Consider the following 22496-nt stretch of genomic DNA (forward strand, 5'->3'; position numbering starts at 1 on the left):
AATCAGCAATTTCTTTTTCACTTTCTTCTAAATTATAACTTGGTGTATGCCTAGTGCTCCACCCTTTTCTTTATTCATGAATGTAGATGAAAATATTTATTTAGGCTTTCAGCAACCTGAACAGAATCACCAGAATCAGAAGTTATGCCATTCATATCTAGTGTGCCTACTCTGTTCATTCCTTTCCATATAGTGTTAACATAAGCAAAGAATTCTTTGCTAATTTTAGTTGCATTCTTAACCAAGGATTTCTCAATTTGCCTTAGCTTGCCTAACCCCTGGTGACCTAATTGCAAATTAGTCTGTACTAATTGCACATTTCCATGTCACCTGCTAACTTATCATTGCACATATTTTTATTTTCTTTGCTGCTAGTCTCACCAGTTCATCTGATACACATTTAGGTCTAAACCTTCACCTTTATCTCTTAGTAGGGCTTGGTATAAAAAGCACAGCAAACGAATTCTAAAAGGGAGGCATTCAGGGAATGCCCACCTTTTAGAATTCATTGTTGGTCATACTGAATAGAATTTAAAAACTGTCTGAGACCATGGATGAACAAGAGGAAAACGCCTCTCATTCATCCTCTTGAAATGGTTTGGACATGTCAAGAGGATGAACGAAAGGCATTTACCAAGAAGAATGTTTGTTTTACAATTAAGGGACAAAAGACCAAGGGGAAGATCAAAAATGAGATGGCAAGACACGATAAAGACCGACGTTATTAAGAGAGGAGGAAACTGGGTGAAATCAACGACGGAGAGAAGTACACGGACAGGGCATGATGGTGAGGCTTCATACATCGACCCGTGGAATAGCAGAACGATGACAGATGATGGTGATCTGAGACCATTGCAGTCACCTTTAGAAAAGCAAAGCCTTTCCCTTTAACAATATTTGTATCCCACATCAATATATTATGATCACTGCCTCCTAGTGGTTCCCCTATCTGTATATTCTTAATGGATGAAGAGTCACTGCTGAAAAATTGGATCAAGAGTACTGCTCTCTCTAATATGCTGCTGTAAGAAAACAGCATTCAATAAATCCAGAAAATTCCTGCTACTGTGCGAGTGACCAATCTACAAGTTCTAGTAGGTTAAAGTTAAAATCTGGAAAGTCAAACTTCCCATTATAAGGCATCCTGATCTACTGGTCCACTCTACCTTACATTCTTTTATTAAATGAACCACGAAAATTATAAAAAGTGGTGATAAAGTAGGCATAGTTCAACCTCACTCCAAGTTTAACTCTAAACCATTTTCTAATGCCTGCTTCATTCCATACCGCAGATTTTTCCATTTTTATATAAACTTTATTCTCCTCGCAAGATTTTCCTTGATATCATGTTTTTTTTTGAAATTTGAACAGCAGGTCTCTAATTACTTCACTGTATGCTTTTTTAAGATCAACAAAAACAGGGAGCATGAACAGAAAATTTTAAAGGCAAATGTAATTTAATTAAAACCTAGGGATTTTGAGTGATTTATGTACTGTGCATATGGAATCTGACAAAGGTTTTGCAACGCCAGGTCATCTTCAAAAATGTTTTTCCTTATGAAAACGTAATTTTCCACTGTATGTCAGTGGGAAATTACATATTTTTCATCGACATACAATGGAAAGTGTCTTTCCCCACTATGAAATACTATCAATATCATAATTTACATAGAGTACCCATAGGCCAACAAACTTCAACACTGTGTTAAAGGCAATTTTTCAGAACTTTCAGATACTCTGTTACACTAATAACCCTATTCTGATATGTAAATTTTTGTAACTAGCATTATACTTTTTTATGGAAAGCTGTTAAAATTAATAGTATGCTACTATCATGGATGGGTTAAAGAATACCAAACAAGAAGTAATTTTCTGACAAAGAGAATAGAAGTAAAGAATCCTCTAGCATTAAATCTGTGAATGGGTATTGCCAATCTGTTGTTATTGAGCAGTTTGTACATACTGCAAATATTTTTCAAATTTATTTTTGGTATTTTTCATATCAAAAATAAATAAATACATTTTAAAAATTAATTTTCATTTTAAATCTGCTCTCTGTTCCTTCAGGCCTTAGCATGAACAGTCTTCATTATAATCCTGTCTTTTCACATGTTGAAAAATTCTGTCGGAGTCCCATCTAGACAAGAAGGAACTTCCTGTGGCCAAGTTGTCTTGAGCAAGAAACAGGAAACATGAATATATAGTGCATGTAATTTACAGACATAATATATTGTTTCCTCATGGAATTCATAAAAAATCTAAAACAATCAACTCTAGCCTTCCAACCTTCCTTCTTTAATCCCTCAACACTACTAGAGTAGTGTAGGCTTCAACGATATTCCATTCAAAATGAAACCTTTTCAATTCTTTACTTCGTCTTTAATCAATTTCCAACCCTCAACTACTCTATACTATAAGAGTAGTATATGCTTCAACAATCACCCATTAAAAAAAAAGAAACAGTAACCTTCCTAGTGATAATCTGCTATGCTTATATACACTTGAGTGTATGAGCATACCAAATGACAAATATCACTACAGAAAATTCAGTGCTTTATTACACATACATTGAATTGTCTGTACTGATTTGTTACATCTACTAAACTGACAAACTCAGTGGTTTCTGATGTTTGAAGAATGACTTCCTTTTTTTCATGATTTATGAAGTTGATACCAATGAAATCAAATTCCATCAAGACAGCACAAAGCTTAGTATTGTGGATATTGCATTGGATTTGAAAGAAACACCTAGAACCAGAACATGCAAAGATTTCCTGATTTCCATGGTGAAAAGTTCTATTACCCAATTTAAACCCATGTGACTATTTTATATGGAGATGCACACTTTGATTTGAAAGAGGCAAATTAACCAGAGAAACTCTGCACCTTTTACTATGACATTTCATTATATAACTTTAACATTTAATCTCAAAAGAGGATATATATCCAGTGATGAGCGAGAGCCAGTTTGCACTAGTTTATGCAAACCATTTGTTAAAAATTTTTACTCAAACAAATGTTATAAAATGATCTCAAAACCCAATAATCATAATCTTATAAAACTGTGTAGAAAATAATACGATGTACAAAATAAACTTCAAATGCAAAGAAATGCACATTTCTAGTAGTTAAAGAGCCATTTCCATAACAGATAAATCATGAGTTATGTTACTATGCATGTGTGCTTCTCAGTTGTCGCAGGCTGCAATATGCATTCAAGTTCATCTTGACACGAGACAAATGTCTACTTCATTTTTACACCAACATGAGTCACCAATATTCTTTAAAATATTGTTTACTGGATTTTTCAACATGATTGCAATTAACATGATTTTATTACACTTTTTATTTTTAAAAACCTAAGTAGCTCATGGATATTATTTCATAATACAAGAATGATAGGAATTTCTTTCTTAAACATTTGGTTTGCTTAATCATGTACCTTTTCTTTATATCAAATGTACATATTTTAAAGGAACTGGTGGTTAAGATTTTGGCAACTCATCAGTGGCAGGATATATCAAACACATTTTGCTTTGAGGAATGGAAAGTGGCTGTGTATATATAGTTACTTTAAATAAATAATTAACAACTTGTATGAGTTTTTTTTTTTTCCCCCAACCAAAACTGAAATGGTTCAATGAATAAAAACACACCCTGTACATCAGGCATCTATCTCAGATGTTTCTGCTAGATTACTGTTGGCTTTCTCATTAAATGCGAGGGGGGCACAACAATCAACCCAACAACAAATGAGAAAGAAAGACACAACAAACAATGTTTCTTTCTGTCTGCTATTAATTTTAATAGCAGACAGAAAGAAGAAAAATTTATTAATTAATTGATTCGACTGTTGTCATTCATAGCGAGCAGACGACTCTTTATAAGGCAGGGCAAGCATAGTGATTAGAGAGATTAAGGAGATTAGATAATTGCTTTTATATATATATTATAAAGTTTATTTTGATATAAGTTCTTTTTCCTGTAACTTTGTAAATTTTAGAAATCGTTGTAACAAAATCTACCTTGAACATTTCATCAGAGGATATTGTGACTTATACAGAAATAACCGGTGGCGATTTCTGAGTGAGTCATGATTTTATTGTTTTCAGAACTTGTGGGATGTATTTCAAGGTCGACCTAGTAGATAATCATAGTTCACCTGGCAATTATTTTCTTTATCACCATTGTACAGAGTATACCAATCTAAAGTTCAAATTTAGTGCATTGCTAGAAGAATTCGAGTCACTGAAAAAACAGGAGCTTTCCCTAGAGAACAATGTAACTGGGAGCACATCAGGGACACAAGACACTAGTAACCTACCAAGTGATGCATTCCTGATTCAGGCCCCAGAGCATAATAGCCAAGTGCAAACTGTTCTGGTTCTATTAGGAGACTCCATTGTCAGGGGTATGGGAAATATTTTTTGTAGTAAGGATAGTGCTACAGAAAAGGTTAGGCTGGCAAAGGCAGATTATGAGTAAATCACTGGCAAATATGGCGATAAGGAATTTTTCACATATATAAATGCAAAGAAGAGGGCAAACCAGATTGGACCCTTATGTAATGGACATGGGATAGTATTAGATACCCCAGCTGATGTATCAGATGAACTCAACAGTTACTTTGCATCGATATTTACAGAAGAAAAACTTTATGTTAATGAGAAATTACAGGAGCAAAGTTGAAAAATAAGTAATAAATGATATCGAAATTTCATATGATTATTTAATGAAAAAACTTTCGAGCTGACAGGCAAGTAAGGCATATACCCTATAATTTTAAGGGAAGTGGCAAGTGAGTGCATTGAACCACTGATACTAATTATGAGAACATCACTGGACCAGGAGAAATTCTGTTGTATAAGAAAAGTGCCAATGTATCTCCAATACATAAGGGTGGTTCTAAGAGTATAGTGAGAAATTACTGGTTGGTCAGTCTAACTACAGTAGTAGGGAAAATCATGAAGGCAATGATCAAGGTTGAAATTCAGGATCATTTCGATAGAATTGGAATTCAGAAGGCTACAACACAGCATGGTTTTGTAAAGGAAAAATCTTGTTTATCAAATCTGGTTAGCTATTAGACAGGGTCACTCGTCAGCTGGATTTAGGGAATAATTTCAACATTGTTTATTTAGATTTCGGCAAAGCATTTGACTCAGTCCCACATAAGTGGTTACTTTATAAACTGGAACAGGTTGGAACCACAGGGAAAATCGGTTAGTGGACAGCAGGGTGGCTTTAGGGCAGGAGGCAAGGGGTTATGATAAATGGTTATTCTTAAGATTGGGTTAATGTAAGAAATGGGGTTCCCCAGGGATCAGTACTGGGGCCACTTGTGTTTTTGGTTTTCTGAAATAACATCGATGAAGGGATAGAGGGCATGATATCTAAATTTGCAGATGATGTAACGATTGGTAGAGTAGTTAATAATCACCGCCGAGCAGAGCTGCTTCAGACTCACCTAGATAGACTTCAGGGATGGTCAGAAAAGTGGCAGCTTTGCTTTAACCCAACAAAGTGTAAGGTTTGCACCTGGGAAACAGTAACCAAAATAACTTATACACTTGGAGTTGGAACTAAAGTCAGTGGTGGAAGAAAGGGACTTGGGAATTACGATACAGTCAGACAAAGATCTCTGAGAATTGTAGACAGGTTGCAAGAAAGGCCCATGGTGTCCTATTGATGATTTATCGAACATTCGCTAGTGGAGATAAGGGTGTCACAATACCATTATACAAGGCTATTGTTAGACCACACTTGGAATACTGCGTTCAAGCATGGAGACTGCACCTAAAAAACACAAAAAGCTTCTTGAAAGGGTTCAAAGATGGGTAAAATTGCCTGGTGAGATCAACAAAAGGGCTTCCATATGAGGAAAGACTTCAAATATGTGGGTTGCACAACTTGGAAACTAGGCACCTTAGAGGAGACTTGAATGAGATGTTTAAGGCTGTGAGAGGCAAAAGTAAAATGAATGAGGCTGGAATTTTTACTGTTATAAATGATTCCAGAACTAAGGAATTTAGTTCTAGAATCATTTATAACCGTAAAAAAGTTTAGACTGGATTACAGGAAGTTTTATTTTAGCCAGCGAGTTATAAATTACTGGAAGAAGCTGACAGTTTGTGAAAATTCAAAGGTCAGCCGGAGAGTTACCTATAGGGGGAGGGAAATGCATAGGTTGTGTATTTTCTTTTCTTTTATTAATTATTTTACTCTTATTTTTTTGGGTGGTGCAGCATAAGCCTTACATTTCCTTGTACCATATGAACAATACTAATAGTAATATCCTATTATTTTGTTTCCACTGAGGAAGCTGAAAATATCCAGAAGAAACACCTATACGTATTGCTTTGTGCTTCTGACAGGTAACAAATAAACATATACTATTATTATTATAGATGTCTGATGTACTTCAGGTTTTCTTTAAAGTGTAAATAACTATTTTAATAACCTATCAAATTAATCTGAAAGTTGTTTAACTTATATTTCATTCTAACCAAAGTCATGGCACTTTCAATGATAAGTTAGTAGATAAAAGTGGACTTTGAAGATATATTACAATATGGAATGGACAATTTCTTATTTAATAAATTTTCAATTCCATATTGTATTAAATTTAGACTTTTATGATACAAGTAAACATCTACCTTCTAACAAAATGTTTGCTTTCCTTGAAAACTGAGCATACTATACAACAAACTGGCAGTGTTTCAAGCAACTTATATTTTCAGTGCGCTCATTATATTCTTTTAAGGTAGTGTAATTTTCTCTTAAACAGGGCTGAAAGGCTGTACTCACCTGAAGATTTCTAAAAAGATCTTATTTTACAATTTTCAAAAATTTCAATTTATGTTTGCACATGTTGGAAAATGCAGGGGGGAAAAGTGGATGTGTACACACAAGATACAGTGTGGTTGGTATGTGTCTACCCAACCTCCAACATGACAACCCTTTCAGCCCTGTTTATTTATTTATTTATTTTTTTCACTTACCTAAACACATAAATATATCCGTTGATAAAAAATTCAATATTAGTAATCAATTTTGGAATCAGCCTAAGCTGTATTTCTTGAATGTTAAATACAAACAGACCCTTAATAAAAAGCTCAAGCAGGGATGAAAGGGTGCAATCACAGGGCTGGGGTGAAAAAAGATAAAAGCAAACATGACACCATAAAATGAGCTTTTCAACATGGCAGCTTTATTACAACCTGAGGAACATCACCTTTCAATATAAAAAGAAAAATAATATAGAAGTAAGTCATGGGATACTGTAAAAATACATGAGCTTGAGTCATGATATAATTTACAAGTGATCACTTGAACACTCGACCCTTTCATTTCTGCTCAGCTTTAAAGTCAATGTATCACCATTGCTTTGTCTATATAGGCATGATTTATAACTCCAGGATAACATCATACTTCTGGGATGGAAAAGACAAAGTTCGGTTAAAGTTGTCTCAGGCAAAGGTTGGTTAGTTCGTAGGCGATAAGCACGAATGCAACAGGAAAGCATTACTGTTTAAGGCTTGGCATTAGTTATATTTTAAATTATACCCACCATTTTGTAAGAGGTACTTAAAAATTTATATGAAGTCAAAGAGCTAGAACAAAGAAACTATCTGCTTAAATTATAAATGATAGTAATGAACTATGATCAGTATATTAATATTACTGGTAAACAGAAGCAAATAAAATAAGAAGATACTTTACTTTATACAGATGTCACCAATCATTTACCAGTTTTCTATTCTTATATCAAAAATAAATATTTAAGTTTTGATATATATGTGGTGTTTCTTCCCACCCCCCTTGTGCAAAAACCTGCAAGACATTTGTCCACTCATCAGTAATTGCTACATACTGCTTCATCTGTAAATGCAGTCATTGCACTGCTAAATTAGATTATATACAGAAAACTCAAAACTAAAATAGACAATTAGAGGTGATGTGCCATGTTTTACATAAGCAGTTTCCAAAAGACCAACGGGGTTCTGATGATAACAAATGGAAGACTAGAAATGAGGAACAGCACATGGATAGTTGACATCTATCAAAGAGCCATCACTGACAGTCAATTTTTTCAAGTTACTTTCACAAATTCATTCATGGTACCAATAAGAAAAACACTGTAATGTCAATACAAGGTGCAAGCTACATTAGCAAGACTACAACCAAATACTTGAAAAGACAAAACAGAGGTATAAGACAGAAAATACATTTGTGGATGTATTTATATAACAAGCAGGAGGGGGGGGGGAGAGAGAGAGAGAGAGAGAGAGTTAAAAAAAAATTCAAATTAGCCTAGTGGGAGTGAAGAAGGCCTTACTCATCTTTAAAAGCGAGTATGACAGTCTTGCTTTGGAATAATAATTTCTCAACAATAAATCAATGTTATACACTTACTCATGTACTTTTCTGTAATTAACTAACTACAGAATTATTACATAATATACTCGTTAATTTAACAAACAACATAACAAATATGCAGAATGAACTATATAAATGCAATGCATTATTTTTTTTAAATGCAGCAAAAATGGTGGGATTATGTTTTAGAAAAAAAAAAAAATAAAATAAATAAAATAGCAGAGTTGGGGGGAAAGAACATGTCATAACAGTAAGACTTATCTAGTTTAATTCATGGGGGAAAGCCATCAGCAATATATGTAATGCTGTGTATTTGGTGCCAATGTCAGGTCTGGAAGTTGTCAACTTATTAAGTACCACTACTAGCAAAACTTCATTTTCGGTTGGGCATACCTCTGCCTCCACTATCACCACCACCTCTTTCCCTACCCCTTGATATGCCGCCAGCTCCTCCCCTCAGAGAATGAGTAGAATTGTGTCCTCCACGCCTGTCTGCATTGGGGATGTAATCACTAAGCGTAGGTGGATGAGTACCAGTATTGTTGTTAAAGCGGGAATCCCCTCCCCATCGTCGATTTGGATTTAGGCCTGGACCAGCACCCCTTCCTCGACCTCTTGTTGCTCCACCACCTCCACGACCTCGACCACTGTCTGATTCTGAATTGTAGCTTCGTTCTGGTCCACTACGACGAGGTATAGGAAAATTCTGTGTAGAGCCCATCTGGCTTCGGAGTTGCTGATCAATCTCCAGTTTTTCTTGTCTTAACTTTTCTACTTCCTGTAGAAAATACACAATAGAAAAGAATATTATGAACATAATATAAATCTAACAACAATAAAAGATCCCCCCCATAGGTATCTCATAATGAAAGTTAATTGTATATACAAGATTTAATCAAGAAGGTTGCAAAAAATATATATATACATATATATTTTTTTATTCAATGATAAATGTTTACACTGTTTTTATTCTCCAATATAATCTCCTTCAATCACACCACACATTTGTTCCATTACACCTGGTGCTGAGTAAAACATTTTGCAGATCATATTTTGTGAATGCTTTTAGGCTGTCCATGATGTTTGAATGAATTTCTTAAATTGGCTCAAATCATTTTCTTTTCCTATTCTGTTTTAATTCTGTGAAAGTCAAAAGTCATATGGTGCTAAAAGAGGTTGGTGTGCAACAACAGGAATGTTTTTGTTGGTCACAAATTGCTGAATGACCAGTGACATAACATGGCATTTGTTATGTAATTTTACAGATCTAATTTAAGGTGCACTGCATCTCAGTCACTAAGGTGTGTTAACAATAACACCATCCTCTTGCCATCAAAAAATACCATGAGCATGACCATCAACATGATTCTGACTGCATTCCTCTATGGTCTTGATGCCAATGCTGTTCTCCATTGGGGATCTGTCACTTTGAGTAATATGCCTTTGGGTAATATGTGCAGACCCAAGACTCATCACATGTTATAATTTTTTGTTAAAAATGCAAGATCTGACACAGCTTGCTCAAACAAATCAACTAAAATGAGGATGATGGTTTTTTTAATCTTGACTGGAAAGGCATGGGACAAACTGTGCATTCACTCCTGTCATGCCCAAATCAGAGGGAAAAAATGGTTTGAACTGAATAAAGTTATCCTCATTCTCAGCAATTCCTCAAATGGTCAGTCACTGATCCAATTTTTTTGAACGATGTTGTGGATCCATTGGTGTTTTGATCATTTCAGTAGGTGATGCATAACCACATTATTTTTGTCAGGACAACGTTTAAGTTCTAATGAACATTTTGTGAGTTTCTGTAGCTAACTTTACAAGTTTTCAATGAAATTTGATGTTTGCACATTATTCTAAATATGTCTTCATTACAGGTAACAAGTCACAAAAATAAGTCACAACTTGTTGAAAATCTGCACAAAAGACATCACTGTAAGCCACACTCAATGTTTTAGTTACAGCTTATAATTCTTGCATACATCTGGTGAATCAGTTTATAATTCTTACATACAAGAATTATAATCTGATTCACCAAACTTCCTTTCAAACCTTATAATTGGCTGACAAATGGTTTATATTCAAATTTAGGTGTTGATTTAAATTCATTTATACTGGTAACAGCTTTTTTTTTAATCCCCAAAAGTACATCACTGGTAAGTAGTTAAAAAGTAACTAATTATTATGATCTATCACTGATATATTAAGAAAATTCAGGTAAACCACTGGATATAAGAAAAAATTATGAGAAAGAGAATTTCAAAATTAATGAAAACAAATTTAAATACTGCATTTTATATTTATTATTTTCTGTTCTCTTTAAATAATATAATAACTAAAAAAACTTTCAAAGTACTTTAAATGAGGAAACACTTAACCCAAGCACTGGTACTAAATTTTAGTTTTATTGCAACATATTAGAAGTTACAAAGCCCTTGACACAATGTTCTTAATTTACTAAACCTTTATAGGCTATATGTTTTGGATCCTCTCTTCTTTGCTCTATTATTTATATGTCTTTATCCCCATTTTCTATATTTCTTATTTCTATTACTTATGTCTTTACCCTTTTTTTCCTATATTATTTCTTTCTATTACTTATATCCATTATGGTTGTTGGGTACCTTCTATCTGTCTGTCTATCAGTGGTCCTCATCCATAAATATTCCTTCCTTTTTCCTTTTATATAATCTATTGTTTATATATTATGCAGACAGAAAAACGATACTCACATGGAAAAACTACACTATTGAACAGACAAAGAAACACTAAACTTATATATCTGGAAATAAATTGGGCTATAGAGGGCATATATACACTGATGAGCCAAAACAGCTCATACCTGGCAAGGCATGGACACTACAAGATTTCTAAATGTGTCTTGTGGTATCTGGTACACAGCAGATCCTTTAACTCCTGTAAGGTCTGTGGTTGAGACGGCGCAGATCGGAGTTGCTGTTCCAACACAAACCACAGATGTTCAATGGGTTTGATGTCTAGGGGAATTTGGAGGCCAGGGCAATACATGGAAATCTTCCTCATGTTCGACGAACCAGTCTCAAACAATCCGGGCAGTGTGGCATGGTGCAATATCCTGCTGAAAGATGGCACTGCAAGAGGGGAAGACCGTTGCCATGAAAGGATGTACCTGGTCAGCAATGATGTTTAGGTAGGGGGCACACATCAGAGTGCCCGGCACATGGCTAACTGGAACCAGGGTATTCCAGCAGAACATTGCCCAAAGCACGACACCGCTGCCATCGGCTTGTTTTCGTCCCATGGTGCATCCAGGCGACATCACTTCCCAAGGTAAATGACGCACACGTACCCAGCAGTCCACATGGTGCAACAGGAAACGTGATTCATCAGACCAAGTGACCTTCTTTCAATCACTCAAGGTCCAGTTTCGATGCTCGTGCCCATTATAGGTGCTACAGCCGGTGAAATGTGGTTAGCATGGGCACTAGGAACGGCCTGCGGCTGCACAGCCCCATTTTCAGCAGGGTTCGATGGACTGTGTGTAGTGAACATTTATCCCGTCACCAGGATTCTAATTACCACTGAGTTGCGCCACAGTCGTCACGTACCATCTGGGAGAGCCTTTGCTCACCTCCAGCATCGATGAGCCGTGGTCGTCCAACAACTGACTGGCAGTTTGTGGGTTTCCTCTCCTCAGACAGCTTTCAGTAGGTACTAACAACAGCTGACCACGAGCATCCCACCAGCTGTGCTGTTTCGGATATGCTTTGACCCAGTCGTCTGGCTATTACAATTTCACCTTTGTCAAACTCGCTTAAGTCCGCTGTCTTTCCCATCTGAAGAACAAGAGGAACACTGTTTAACGGAGCTCAGTATCTGGTATTTTTTATACCGTCTCCTGACACGAGCATGCGCCGTAGTTCACCTGCGGCTGTTTCAATTTGCATAACAACTCCCTGGTCATAATGTTTTGGCTCATCGGTGTGTGTATATATATATACATATATATATAGTAGAACTTTTGATTATCCGCCAAGGTACAGGACCGAGAGCACGACAGATAATCGAATAGATGGATAATAGAATATGTACATCAAAAATATTGTACATACAATAGACCGGGTCATCTTACTTTTTTTTTTATGAAAACCCCAAACATGAGAGGTATTAGAACTTATAGTACTTAGTACTGTGCTTGGGTTGGAGGTTGCGAAGACGAAAGAAGATATTTCTTATTACATAACCTAATGAAATTTAATTAAACTTTATTATTTATTATTTATTATTATACTATGATTTTTTGATGGCCCTGGAAAAAATTTCCAGGGCCATCAAAAAATCATAGTACAGATATCTACATACATATCTATTTTTAATATTTTGACTTACATTGGTCTAGTAACGTCACAAAAAATTTAAAAGAAAACAATCCTCGAGCCTTTTGGGAGGCAATGTTATGAATTTTACGCAAAAGCAACACGCGCAGCATTTGCTTCTTCGTGTACCTCGAACCACTCAACACACTTTGATAACATAGTTTCATCTTCACAATGGCTAATTATTGTTTGTTGTTCCATCAGCAGCAGCAGCTTTTTCTTCTTCTTCAGTTTCAGAATCATCCGAAATTGTCATCACTCTTTGCACACTTTCATCGTCATCTAAAATTTCGCATCTGACATCCATTTACTCCCTTTATCGAAATATTTTTAAAACCAGGAACATTCGAACATAACTGCAAAATTTCAGTTTCTTTTGGAATAGTTTCTGTGTCACTTGAATATATTTCTGGCCACAACTTATTTCAGCTTCTTTGTATTGTTTGAACTAGAACATCATTCCAGGAATCAGGGACATTGAAAACTGCGTCTTTTATAGTGTAGCTATTCCAAAACTCTATCACATCTAATTTATTTTCTGCCTAAACAAGTTTTTGAATGAACGTTTTGCGATAATGATGTTTCATACTCTCAATCATGCCCCGGTCCATCGGTTGAATAAGAGATGTCGTGTTTGCTGGCAGAAAGGGGGATGATATTTTGCCCTCATCACTTTTTAAATCACATACGTGTATGGAATGAGCAGGTGCATTGTCCATCAGTAGCACTGCATATTGTGGTAAACCTTTTGATGCTAAATGTGATCTAATACAGGGTACAAATATTTTATGAAACCAATCATGAAATATATCTTGGCTGATCCACGCATTGTTTCGTGAGAAATATTTAACTGGAAAAGCATTTAAATTAATATTTTTAAATGATCTAGGCCTTTTTGGTTTTTCTATAACAACCAAAAAGCAATTTATGACTACTGCTGGCATTAGCACATACCATTATAGTCTTGTGATCTTTTATATCCTGGTGCCATATGTACAGTCATTGAGGCCAGTGTCTTTTGAGGTAGTGCCTTCCAATTAAGGCCACTCTCATCGCAGTTGTATATTTGGTCTTTGCCAAACTTCGATCAGCTATTTCCTTCGATAGTGTTTCACAATAAACAGAAATTGCTGGCTATTTGCACTTAGCTTCTCACCTTGGGTCGACAACTGTCGAATACTGTGGTTTCCATTTTTGACACGTGGTTTTCAATTTTGTTTGTATCATGCTTTATATCATTTAATGTTGTTCTTCCTATTCTATACACTGATGTTGTTGTTGTTGTAGCACTTTCAGCTTTTCTTAGACGATTGATTATTTCAATTTTTGTGATAATCCCAACGCCACTCGCTTACATTTCTCTGTAATTTCAATGGGTTTACTAAATAAAAATTATCAAAATATGAAAGAAGAGGTTAAAGTACCGTATACAGTGAGTTGTATACAAAGACTGAGTGACACATGGTGCCAGTATCACAGTGCATTACAGGGTAGTGGGATTAAGTGATGATTAACAGAGACTGACGATAAATAGGGTGACGGACAATCAAAGTTCTACTGTATGTATATATATACAGGTCGGCCATCACTAATCCGGCCACCGGTAATCTGGTTCCACCGCTAATTTGGACATAATTTCAGCAAACGTAATTTCAAATTTCCCAGGTCGGCACACCGACCTGCTACTACTGTTTTGGTGGCGTTGGTTGCAGCATCAGCTGTTGGCGCAAACTCGTAAACACTGGCAAGCCATTCCCATTTGTTTTTCTGCATTTATTATTATAACCTGCTCACATTTAACCCCAGCCATGGTTCCAATGCATAAAGGAAGTGCTTCTCGTGGTGTAAAGCGTAAACACCGTACACTGTCCACAACAGATATAAAGTTGAACTTCTGAAAAAACTCGACAGCTGTGTGTCTGTGAAAAGTTTAAATCTGCTTCATTGTAAATTCCAGCAATTTCTCTCAGTAATTTTCTTTTAGTCATTCCTTTTTAGATTTTTTTTTTTTTTTTTTTTTTTTATAACACACTTATACAAACTTGCAGAAAAACACAACACAATATGATGGATAATACAGTACGCTAACAAACTTGTTTTCACAAAATCTCTAACAATGAGACAGTCGACAGTTTATTTTATCGTAATTAGTTTTATTGCAGTGCTCGCCGTGCATGCAATAAACTAATCAGAAACGACCTTGATATGTATCCCTAATAGCGTCACACGTATGTGGCCGACATGGCTTCTCAAGAAATAAAGTAACCAACATACTTTAGTTACAAAACATATATGCGACATAAAGACTTTTTTTTTTTTAATATTTTAAGCAAAAAAATGGCAACATTGACATTACAGTATTTATTTTAGAATTACTAATTAAATTATTTCCTAAATATTTTTTGGTCCCTGGGGAATTTTTTTCTTAAACTAGCTTGGCAGTCAACGTGTTAAAGGTAGAAGGAGGTGGTTAGCTGTTGGATAAAATGTATGTGCTAAAATAACCACCGGTGATCCGGCATCCCACAGGTCCCAATGCTCTCAGATTAGTGTTGGTTGACCTGTATATGCAAAATATGCTATGCTAGTTGTATGCTAAGCAAAAGTAAGTGACAAACAGAAAGTAAATCAGTACATAACACATCAACAAAACAGGTTGGGGGGGGTAATAATAACACATGAAATAGGTTAGTGTGACATTAACAGAGGGATAAAAAAATAAAAAAAATGTAACAAGCTCAATGAAACTGGATATAACAAGTTTGCAAAAGTTAAAGTTTTAGATGAATGAATCTAAAATACTTTTTTTACCCTTTGTCATGAATCTGGACATCAGGATTAAGATCAAAGAAGGCATCTTCAAGCTTGATGGAGTTGTCAATGAATGAAAAATCAAATCTGTTTATTCTGGAGAATTTAGATTGAAGAAATGGCATGGCTCTGGTAGTCGTGTGAAAAATTCACAAATGAAGAAAGTTTCAGAGCTTAAGGAGCTCCTCCTACGGTGATTTAGATTTACCCATGAAGCAACTCTCTTCGCAATTTCTAAGGGACTTTGACAAGTGACTAGAGTTACAAGAACACAATCACTTTGTACTGCAAACAAACAGTAAAAGCCCTAATTGAATATGTTGATACATTTGATAATAAGATGGCAACAGAATGTCCAAGCATACCACTTATCCATCTGATGAGAAAATATACAGTTGGCAGGGTCAGGCGAAGGGCAGATTTCAAGATGAAAGACCAAATTAGTGATGCCTAGAGGAAGTGAGGAAGGATATAGATGGAAAAATATTTCCAGTGTTTGGATTATGAATATGATGGGAGCGAGGTCATCATACTTCACATGAACCAAAATGCTGTTAAAATAATAGACTGACACTTTGTGCAATGGACCAAGAAGAGAAGTTTGGAATCTTAAGATGTACTCCTAAAAATCAAAACTAGTTTATAGAGAGAATAAATTAAGATTAGATTCTAACTTGCAGGAAAGAGGAATTGTTAAAGGAGCAAATGGTAGCTACTTGACCATTAAGGGGTTAACATTAAAATAAAAATATTCAGTATAATCCAGTAAGTCATCAATCAGTTGTTGATCCCTACATGATAAGGTGAGTATGGGCTTGGCACACTCAGGGTCCTGAGCTGGATATCATCATTCTTCTTTTTCTTGGTGATTCCCTTCTACTTCTGACTCGACTCTGTTCTGTTCTGTTCTGTTCTCTCTCTCTCTCTCTCTCTCTCTCTCTCTCTCTCTCTCTCTCTCTCTCTCTCTCAGGGTAACTCATTTTTTTTTTTTTTTTTTTTTTGGCTGGTACAGCAAAAGCCTCAGGCTTTCTTGCACCATATGGCTAATGATAATAATAATAATGTTCATGATCATGATGTCTTTGAGTATTTAATGGCATAAGGGTTGCTATGGCCATATTGTGCCTTTTCTGTTTTTTTTTTTTTTTTTAAATCGGTACTGACCTACATGATGAATGGAAAAGCGAGGAAAATGTCATGAGCATAGCAACTGAAGTTCGGGTGACTTAAAGAAAAGGAAATAGTATGGTCAAGAGGGCTCCCTCCTCAGGGAAGGTGTAAAATAATGTTTCAAATAGAGGTTGCAGATTAGTTAGAGAAAATAAATACGACTATGATCGTAAAGTAACTGCTGAACCACTTTCAGCAGAGGTCCTGAGATGCAGTAATGGTTCTGAAACAGAGATATCAGAGGACCAACAACAACTGAGACAGAGGCAGCAGTGATGTCAAGGAAGAGGGAGTGAGGATTTCCTTTTTCTGCCCTGTTGCATAAATTTTTTGAAATGAGTTGAAGATGTTTCAGTTAAATGTGCTGAGATGCCATAGTAAACTGATGACTGTCTAGAAGCAAAAATCTGCCCAGAAAGTGGTTTCAAAAGAAGTTTGTCAAAAAGCTTTAGTAAAGGATACAAACAAATAGGTACCTGAAGCAGTTTAGCACCAGTGGTTTTGCATGCTGTGGATACGACTAACTCTGTGGTATTTCCAGTTTGGAAGTATATAACACGAATGAAGAAAGAGCTATCAATTTTGAGGCAGCATTTGGGCATACTCTGGTTCTACCTGATAAATTGCAGAGAATTTTAGAAGGGAGTTGATTAGCCACTTTAAATCAGAAGATGTAAATGAGATTTTAGACAGAATGGCACAATATGGACATTGCATCAGTGGATGATATAAGACAAAAATCTGCCCAGGTCTCTAGCTGGAAGTCTCGAGAGACTTTGTGAAAAGCTTCTCTTTCCTTTTTCAGATGAGACATTGATAAATTCAATTAGGGCTACATACTTGGCAATATTAAACAGAGAACAACAAGCTGAGAAAACAGCATACGTCCAGTAAGAGGGATGTCTTCAAAACTTTTGAAATGATTTCTGCTTGTGCTGAAAAAGGATTGATAAGTGGACATAGTGTTTGTCAGCAGTGCCCGTGGTTCCCCACAAATCTGAGTTGAGTACTCTGTGATGTATGCACAACATTGCAAGGCCAGCCAGTGTGGGTTATGTGTGAGTAGTGTGTTGTTTGACTGGCCTCTTAGTTACTGGGAAGCTCGATCACCATGGAAGGAGCCTTTCAGCATCCGTCCACCGGCAGGAGGAGCAGGGTCAGGAAGGTAGTAGGAATGCCTGACGTGATCTCTCCTCACTTAAAAAGCAAGAGAGGAGAGAGGCCAAGTTAGAGGAATGGAGCGAGTTGGATAGGAAAGATAAGAATGGGGGAAGGCAGTAAGGGTAGGCAGAGTGGAAGGCTACTCCCAGCAGAGGGCCAAAAGACCAGGTGATCCCACGTCTGTCAGTTGACCAGCGCCAGCAGAACCCCCTTTGATGAGGACTCGTCAAGGATGGTTAAAATCCCGCCTGGGGAGTGTCCAAGGCCAGCAAAAGAGCCCGAAAGCATCTAATCCCATGGAGATTAGATGGCGCTGCCTCTCGATGGAGAGGCGGCGCCAGCAAGGAACTTCAAGGAGAAGAGGTGAAGGCAGGAATCCCCCTTGGTTTATCCAGAGCAGAGAGACGTGTCGCCGTCGGCAAGAATCTCTGGTGGAAACTTTGTCAAGAGAAGTTCAGAATCACCTGGTGAAGTCTTCTAGGAGCATTGCAGGAGAAGATGAAGTTACCGTGGATGGACAGGGAAAAAATTAGAGGTGGCTCTCAAGTGGCCACATAATAGAGACTTGCTGATGTGATTGCAATGGTGCATCTTGTGGAGCACAGAATCATTACTGGGATTGGTAAATTCTTATGGTTGACAAGTTATTTAATTTCTGGTGTGACTGGCAGTGGGGAAGCTAGTCGACAGAATGAACTGCGGTAGTCATAGGTGTGCCAGTTGGTAGTTATGAGTGATAGCGGTGTCTGTTGAAGACCGCGGTGGCATAGGTCAAGAATGCTTGGTAGGCTTCTGATTCCAATACCCTAGCCTCTGGATGGATTTTCGGTGCATTGAGGGCAGGAAGAAGCTGGTTGCAGAGGTCAAGATAGATTGGGCAGGGGTGCATCATGTGGTTCCATTCCTCTGGCTCTCCACAGATGCAAAAAGCATCGTCAGCCAGACCAAAGTCGAGAAGACGCCTTTTAAATGATCCGTGGCCATTCAAAAGAAAGGATGTGTAAACATTAGGATAGAACAGTTGCAATGTCGTTTGTTGAGGAAGGTGACATCTGGAATAAAGAGTTTAGAAATTTCACCTGTTGATGAGCTATTCCATTGTGTCTGCCACAGGGAAACCAGTTCAGTCGACATTTTAATGGTGAGTATTTAAACCTCTTTATTCTTCTTGATGGCATGAGAGAGGCCGAAGTATATGATATAGAGATCTAAAGGTAGGCATCCAGTAAGAACTTGTAGTGCAGTGGTTGACGTGGTCTGGCACGCACAAGTCATTTGCAGCATCATAAGCCACTGGACCTGAAGGATCAGACATTGCATTCTTACGATCGTCATCCTGTTATACCACACTGCAGTGCCATATGTGACAATGGGAATAAATACAACTGTGTAAAGAAGATGTAAAACCTGGCCTTTGAGGCCCTAGTCTTTGCGGGCGAAGCGTGCCAACATGGTAATATAGGCTTTAATTTTCTCTTTGATGGAACATAGGTGGGGAATGAAAGTTCCTAGGTCATCCAGTGTAATACCCAGATATTTGACAATGTGTTGGTTTTTGAGTGATTGCCCTTTATAGCGGATGGTTGGAGACCACCTCACATCTAACATTCCTTTCAGTAGAAGGGTTTTGCTCTTTTCAGTAGAGACAAAGTCTGTTGTTCTTAGCCCACTCTGAAAGGGCAGACAGTACGGCACTGGCCCTAGTTTCTATTGTAGCTTTCGTAGATCCTTCAATGATGAAGGTCGTCGGCATAAGAAGTTTGTGTGATGTTGGGATATATCCTCAGGAGCCAGTCATCTAGGATCATATTCCACACTGCTGGACCAAGGATCGAGCCTTGGGGACAGCCTCTGGTAAGTTGCCGGATGATGGAATGGAACAGTGTTTTGATGGTGGTACGTCAGTTAGAGAAATAGCTCTTGTGGTAGTTGAACAGATTTTGAGAGCAATCAGTGGCCCTGACCCTCTTTAGGATGGCTGGCCACCAAATAGTGTCAAAGGCACCCTTAAAATCTATAAAAATTGCAAAGACAGGTGGCCTCAGAATATTTTGCAAGTTTCAGAATTGTAGTCAGAGCATCAATTGTGGAACAACTCGGCCTGAACTTGAACTGGAGGGGAGCTGCAAGACTTTTAGCTTCGTATGCAGGCTGGAGGCGAAATAGCAGGAGTCTCTCAAACACTTTACCCAGTATTGGTAAAAGTGCTATAGGATGATAGGCTGATATCTTGTCAGTGGGATTCTTTGGTAGAAGTCTCAGATTTGCAAGTTTCCGGTGTGATGGAAATATGCTATCTTTCAGGCAGGTTTTGAAAAGCTGAATGAGGATAACAGGAGTGACAGTTGAAAGATGTTTGACAGATTCCCCCTTGAAGTCCAGACCAGGAGCCTTGCCATTCTTGATCTTGTTGATGGCCATTGCCAATTCCAGTTCAGCAAAAAGAGCTTCAATAGCGATAGGTTGGAAGTTTTGGTTGTCGGTAGTGACTTGATTATGGAAGTCTGTGTTTAGGGCAGCATCATCGTGGTAAATCAAATCATCCAGAATTTTGTTCATTGTGTCCAGCCAATTTGTTGTCTCAGGAGAGCCATTATTGCATATGAAATTGATAATGTTTGTAGACCTGATTTGTTCCTGACAAGTTTATGCACCAGGCCCCAAGGGTTCCTCACCCCTTCTGCTTCTATGAGCTTTGTTTGGCATAGTAAATCCTACTGCAATATTCTCTGCAAAGAACTCTGAATCTTTCTTTGTATTGATCAGCAATGTGAAGATTGATAAGTTGGAGGTCCACCATGGTTTGTTTGTCAAGGAGAACCAGCACCACTTAAGCAGTCATATGTGAAACAGCCAGTGAGCCAACCAAAACCAGGCATCAGGGAGAGTAACATGAAAGAGGAATGACCACAGTAAAAAGTTAAAGAGGAACGTGGAAAGATCTTGGCTCAGGAAAAGTGGTGATAAAACTGTCTTATCCAGAGATTTAGGTCTGTGTATCATAAAACTGCACTGTAAATGTGGTCTATAGGGAAAGGTGGTCAAAGACAAAGCAAACAGGTAGACTCTTGGAGAAAAAAAGCAACTTGGGTATTAAAAGAGATTCTGTCTAGCCTGGCAGCAGTCGTAGCAGGACGGGAAGTGGCTTACATACAGTTGAGAATTAGACGCTGCCTAATATATGATATCAGATGGTTTAGTGATGAATATTAACCAGGAGCTGAGCAGGCCAAACTGACCAACCGACACAGGAGGGGAACAATATGCCACAGACACAAGGACAAGAGTGCTACAAATGTCAACAAGAATGGGTACAGCTTCAAGTTGAAAAGTCTGATACTGATAGGGGGAAATGATAGGGTAAGGGTAAGCAATACAAAATCCAACTTCCACCACTAATTTAAAACAACAACACAAAAATCATTCCATTCTGATGGACAAATCAAAAGCAATGAACAGAATTTTTTTTTTTTTTTTGGACTTTGACTGTGCTATACAAGTCTTTCTTCACTAAATCATATTGCTAATAATAACACACATACAAAAAAAGTCCCTTCAATCTTTGCATGTTTTTTATCATTATTAATTTTTTTTATTTATTTATTTTTTAACAAAATCCACAAACACAAAACCTCTAGAAGGAAGGGGATGAAGCAGATTAGTTCACTTAATGGTGGTTCAACTGTTGATGATCCTGCTCAGATTGCTGACAAACTGAATGAGTATTTTGTATCTACATTCACATGAGGAATTCTGTAAGGAAGAGGGGACAGAAGTTTACTAAACTCTAACAGGGAGCTAAATGATTTTGTAATAATGGAGAGCAAAGTGGAGGAGAAATTGTTGAAGTTAAACATAAAAAACGGGTACCTGGGGTGGACAGAATCTATCCAGTAATACAGGAGGCAGCAAAGGAAAGTTAACAAACCCTTAGCCATAATTATGAGAACATTCTTAGATTCAGAAGAAGTTCCCATGGGCTGGAGATTTGCAAATATATCCCCAATTCACAAAGGGGGTTCAAATGGTGACACAAATAATTATAGACCTGTTACTTTAACTTCTGTTCCAGGGAAAATAATGGAGTCACGTTAAAGAAGCACTGCAGGATCATCTAGACAAGACTGCAGTTATAGTTCAGACACAGCATGGGTTTGTTAAGGGGAAGTCTTGTCTGAACAATTTGAATGAATACTATGATGCGGTCACAAAGGAACTGAATGCAAAAAATAAATCTGATATCATTACTTGGATTTCAGGAAAGCTTTTGATACTGTTGCACATGGAAGACTGCTGTACAAACTGGAGAGGTATGGCATTAAGGGTAAGTTGCTACAATGGATAAAGGGATGGTTGAGAGGGAGAAGACAGAGCTCTTCGTGGTCAAATGTTATTAGTGGAGTTCCCCAGGGTTTGGTGTTGGACCCACTGTTGTTTTGTATATTTATCAATGATACTGTATATCAGGTTTAATGTCCAAGTTTGCAGATAATATAAAGGTTGGCAGCGTTGTTAATGACAGTAAAGATAGTATGCTACTGCAACTGGATCTACAAAAATTAGGCAGATGGGTAGCAGTAAACCAAGACAAAGGTACCAACTATGTGGTACTAC

The 22496-nt window shown here is 37.2% G+C and overlaps 1 protein-coding gene across 4 annotated transcripts in view; it reads right to left on the reverse strand.

Moving 5' to 3' along the window:
• Nucleotides 1–22496, reverse strand: part of LOC150084234 (fragile X messenger ribonucleoprotein 1 homolog B-like) — a 497644-nt gene that overhangs the window by 103044 nt on the left and 372104 nt on the right. For 3 of the 4 annotated variants that reach the window (XM_090375959.1, XM_090375958.1, XM_090375956.1), the window contains one exon: nt 8773–9157. In XM_090375959.1, the coding sequence (XP_090232085.1) occupies nt 8773–9157 (385 nt within the window). The remainder of the gene's footprint in view (nt 1–8772; nt 9158–22496) is intronic. The other variant, XM_090375957.1, reaches the window with a different exon arrangement.

The sequence above is a fragment of the Mastigoproctus giganteus genome, chromosome 6 (assembly GCF_048544385.1).
Source record: "Mastigoproctus giganteus isolate SK-2022 chromosome 6, ASM4854438v1, whole genome shotgun sequence".
Lineage (NCBI taxonomy): Eukaryota > Metazoa > Arthropoda > Arachnida > Uropygi > Thelyphonidae > Mastigoproctus > Mastigoproctus giganteus.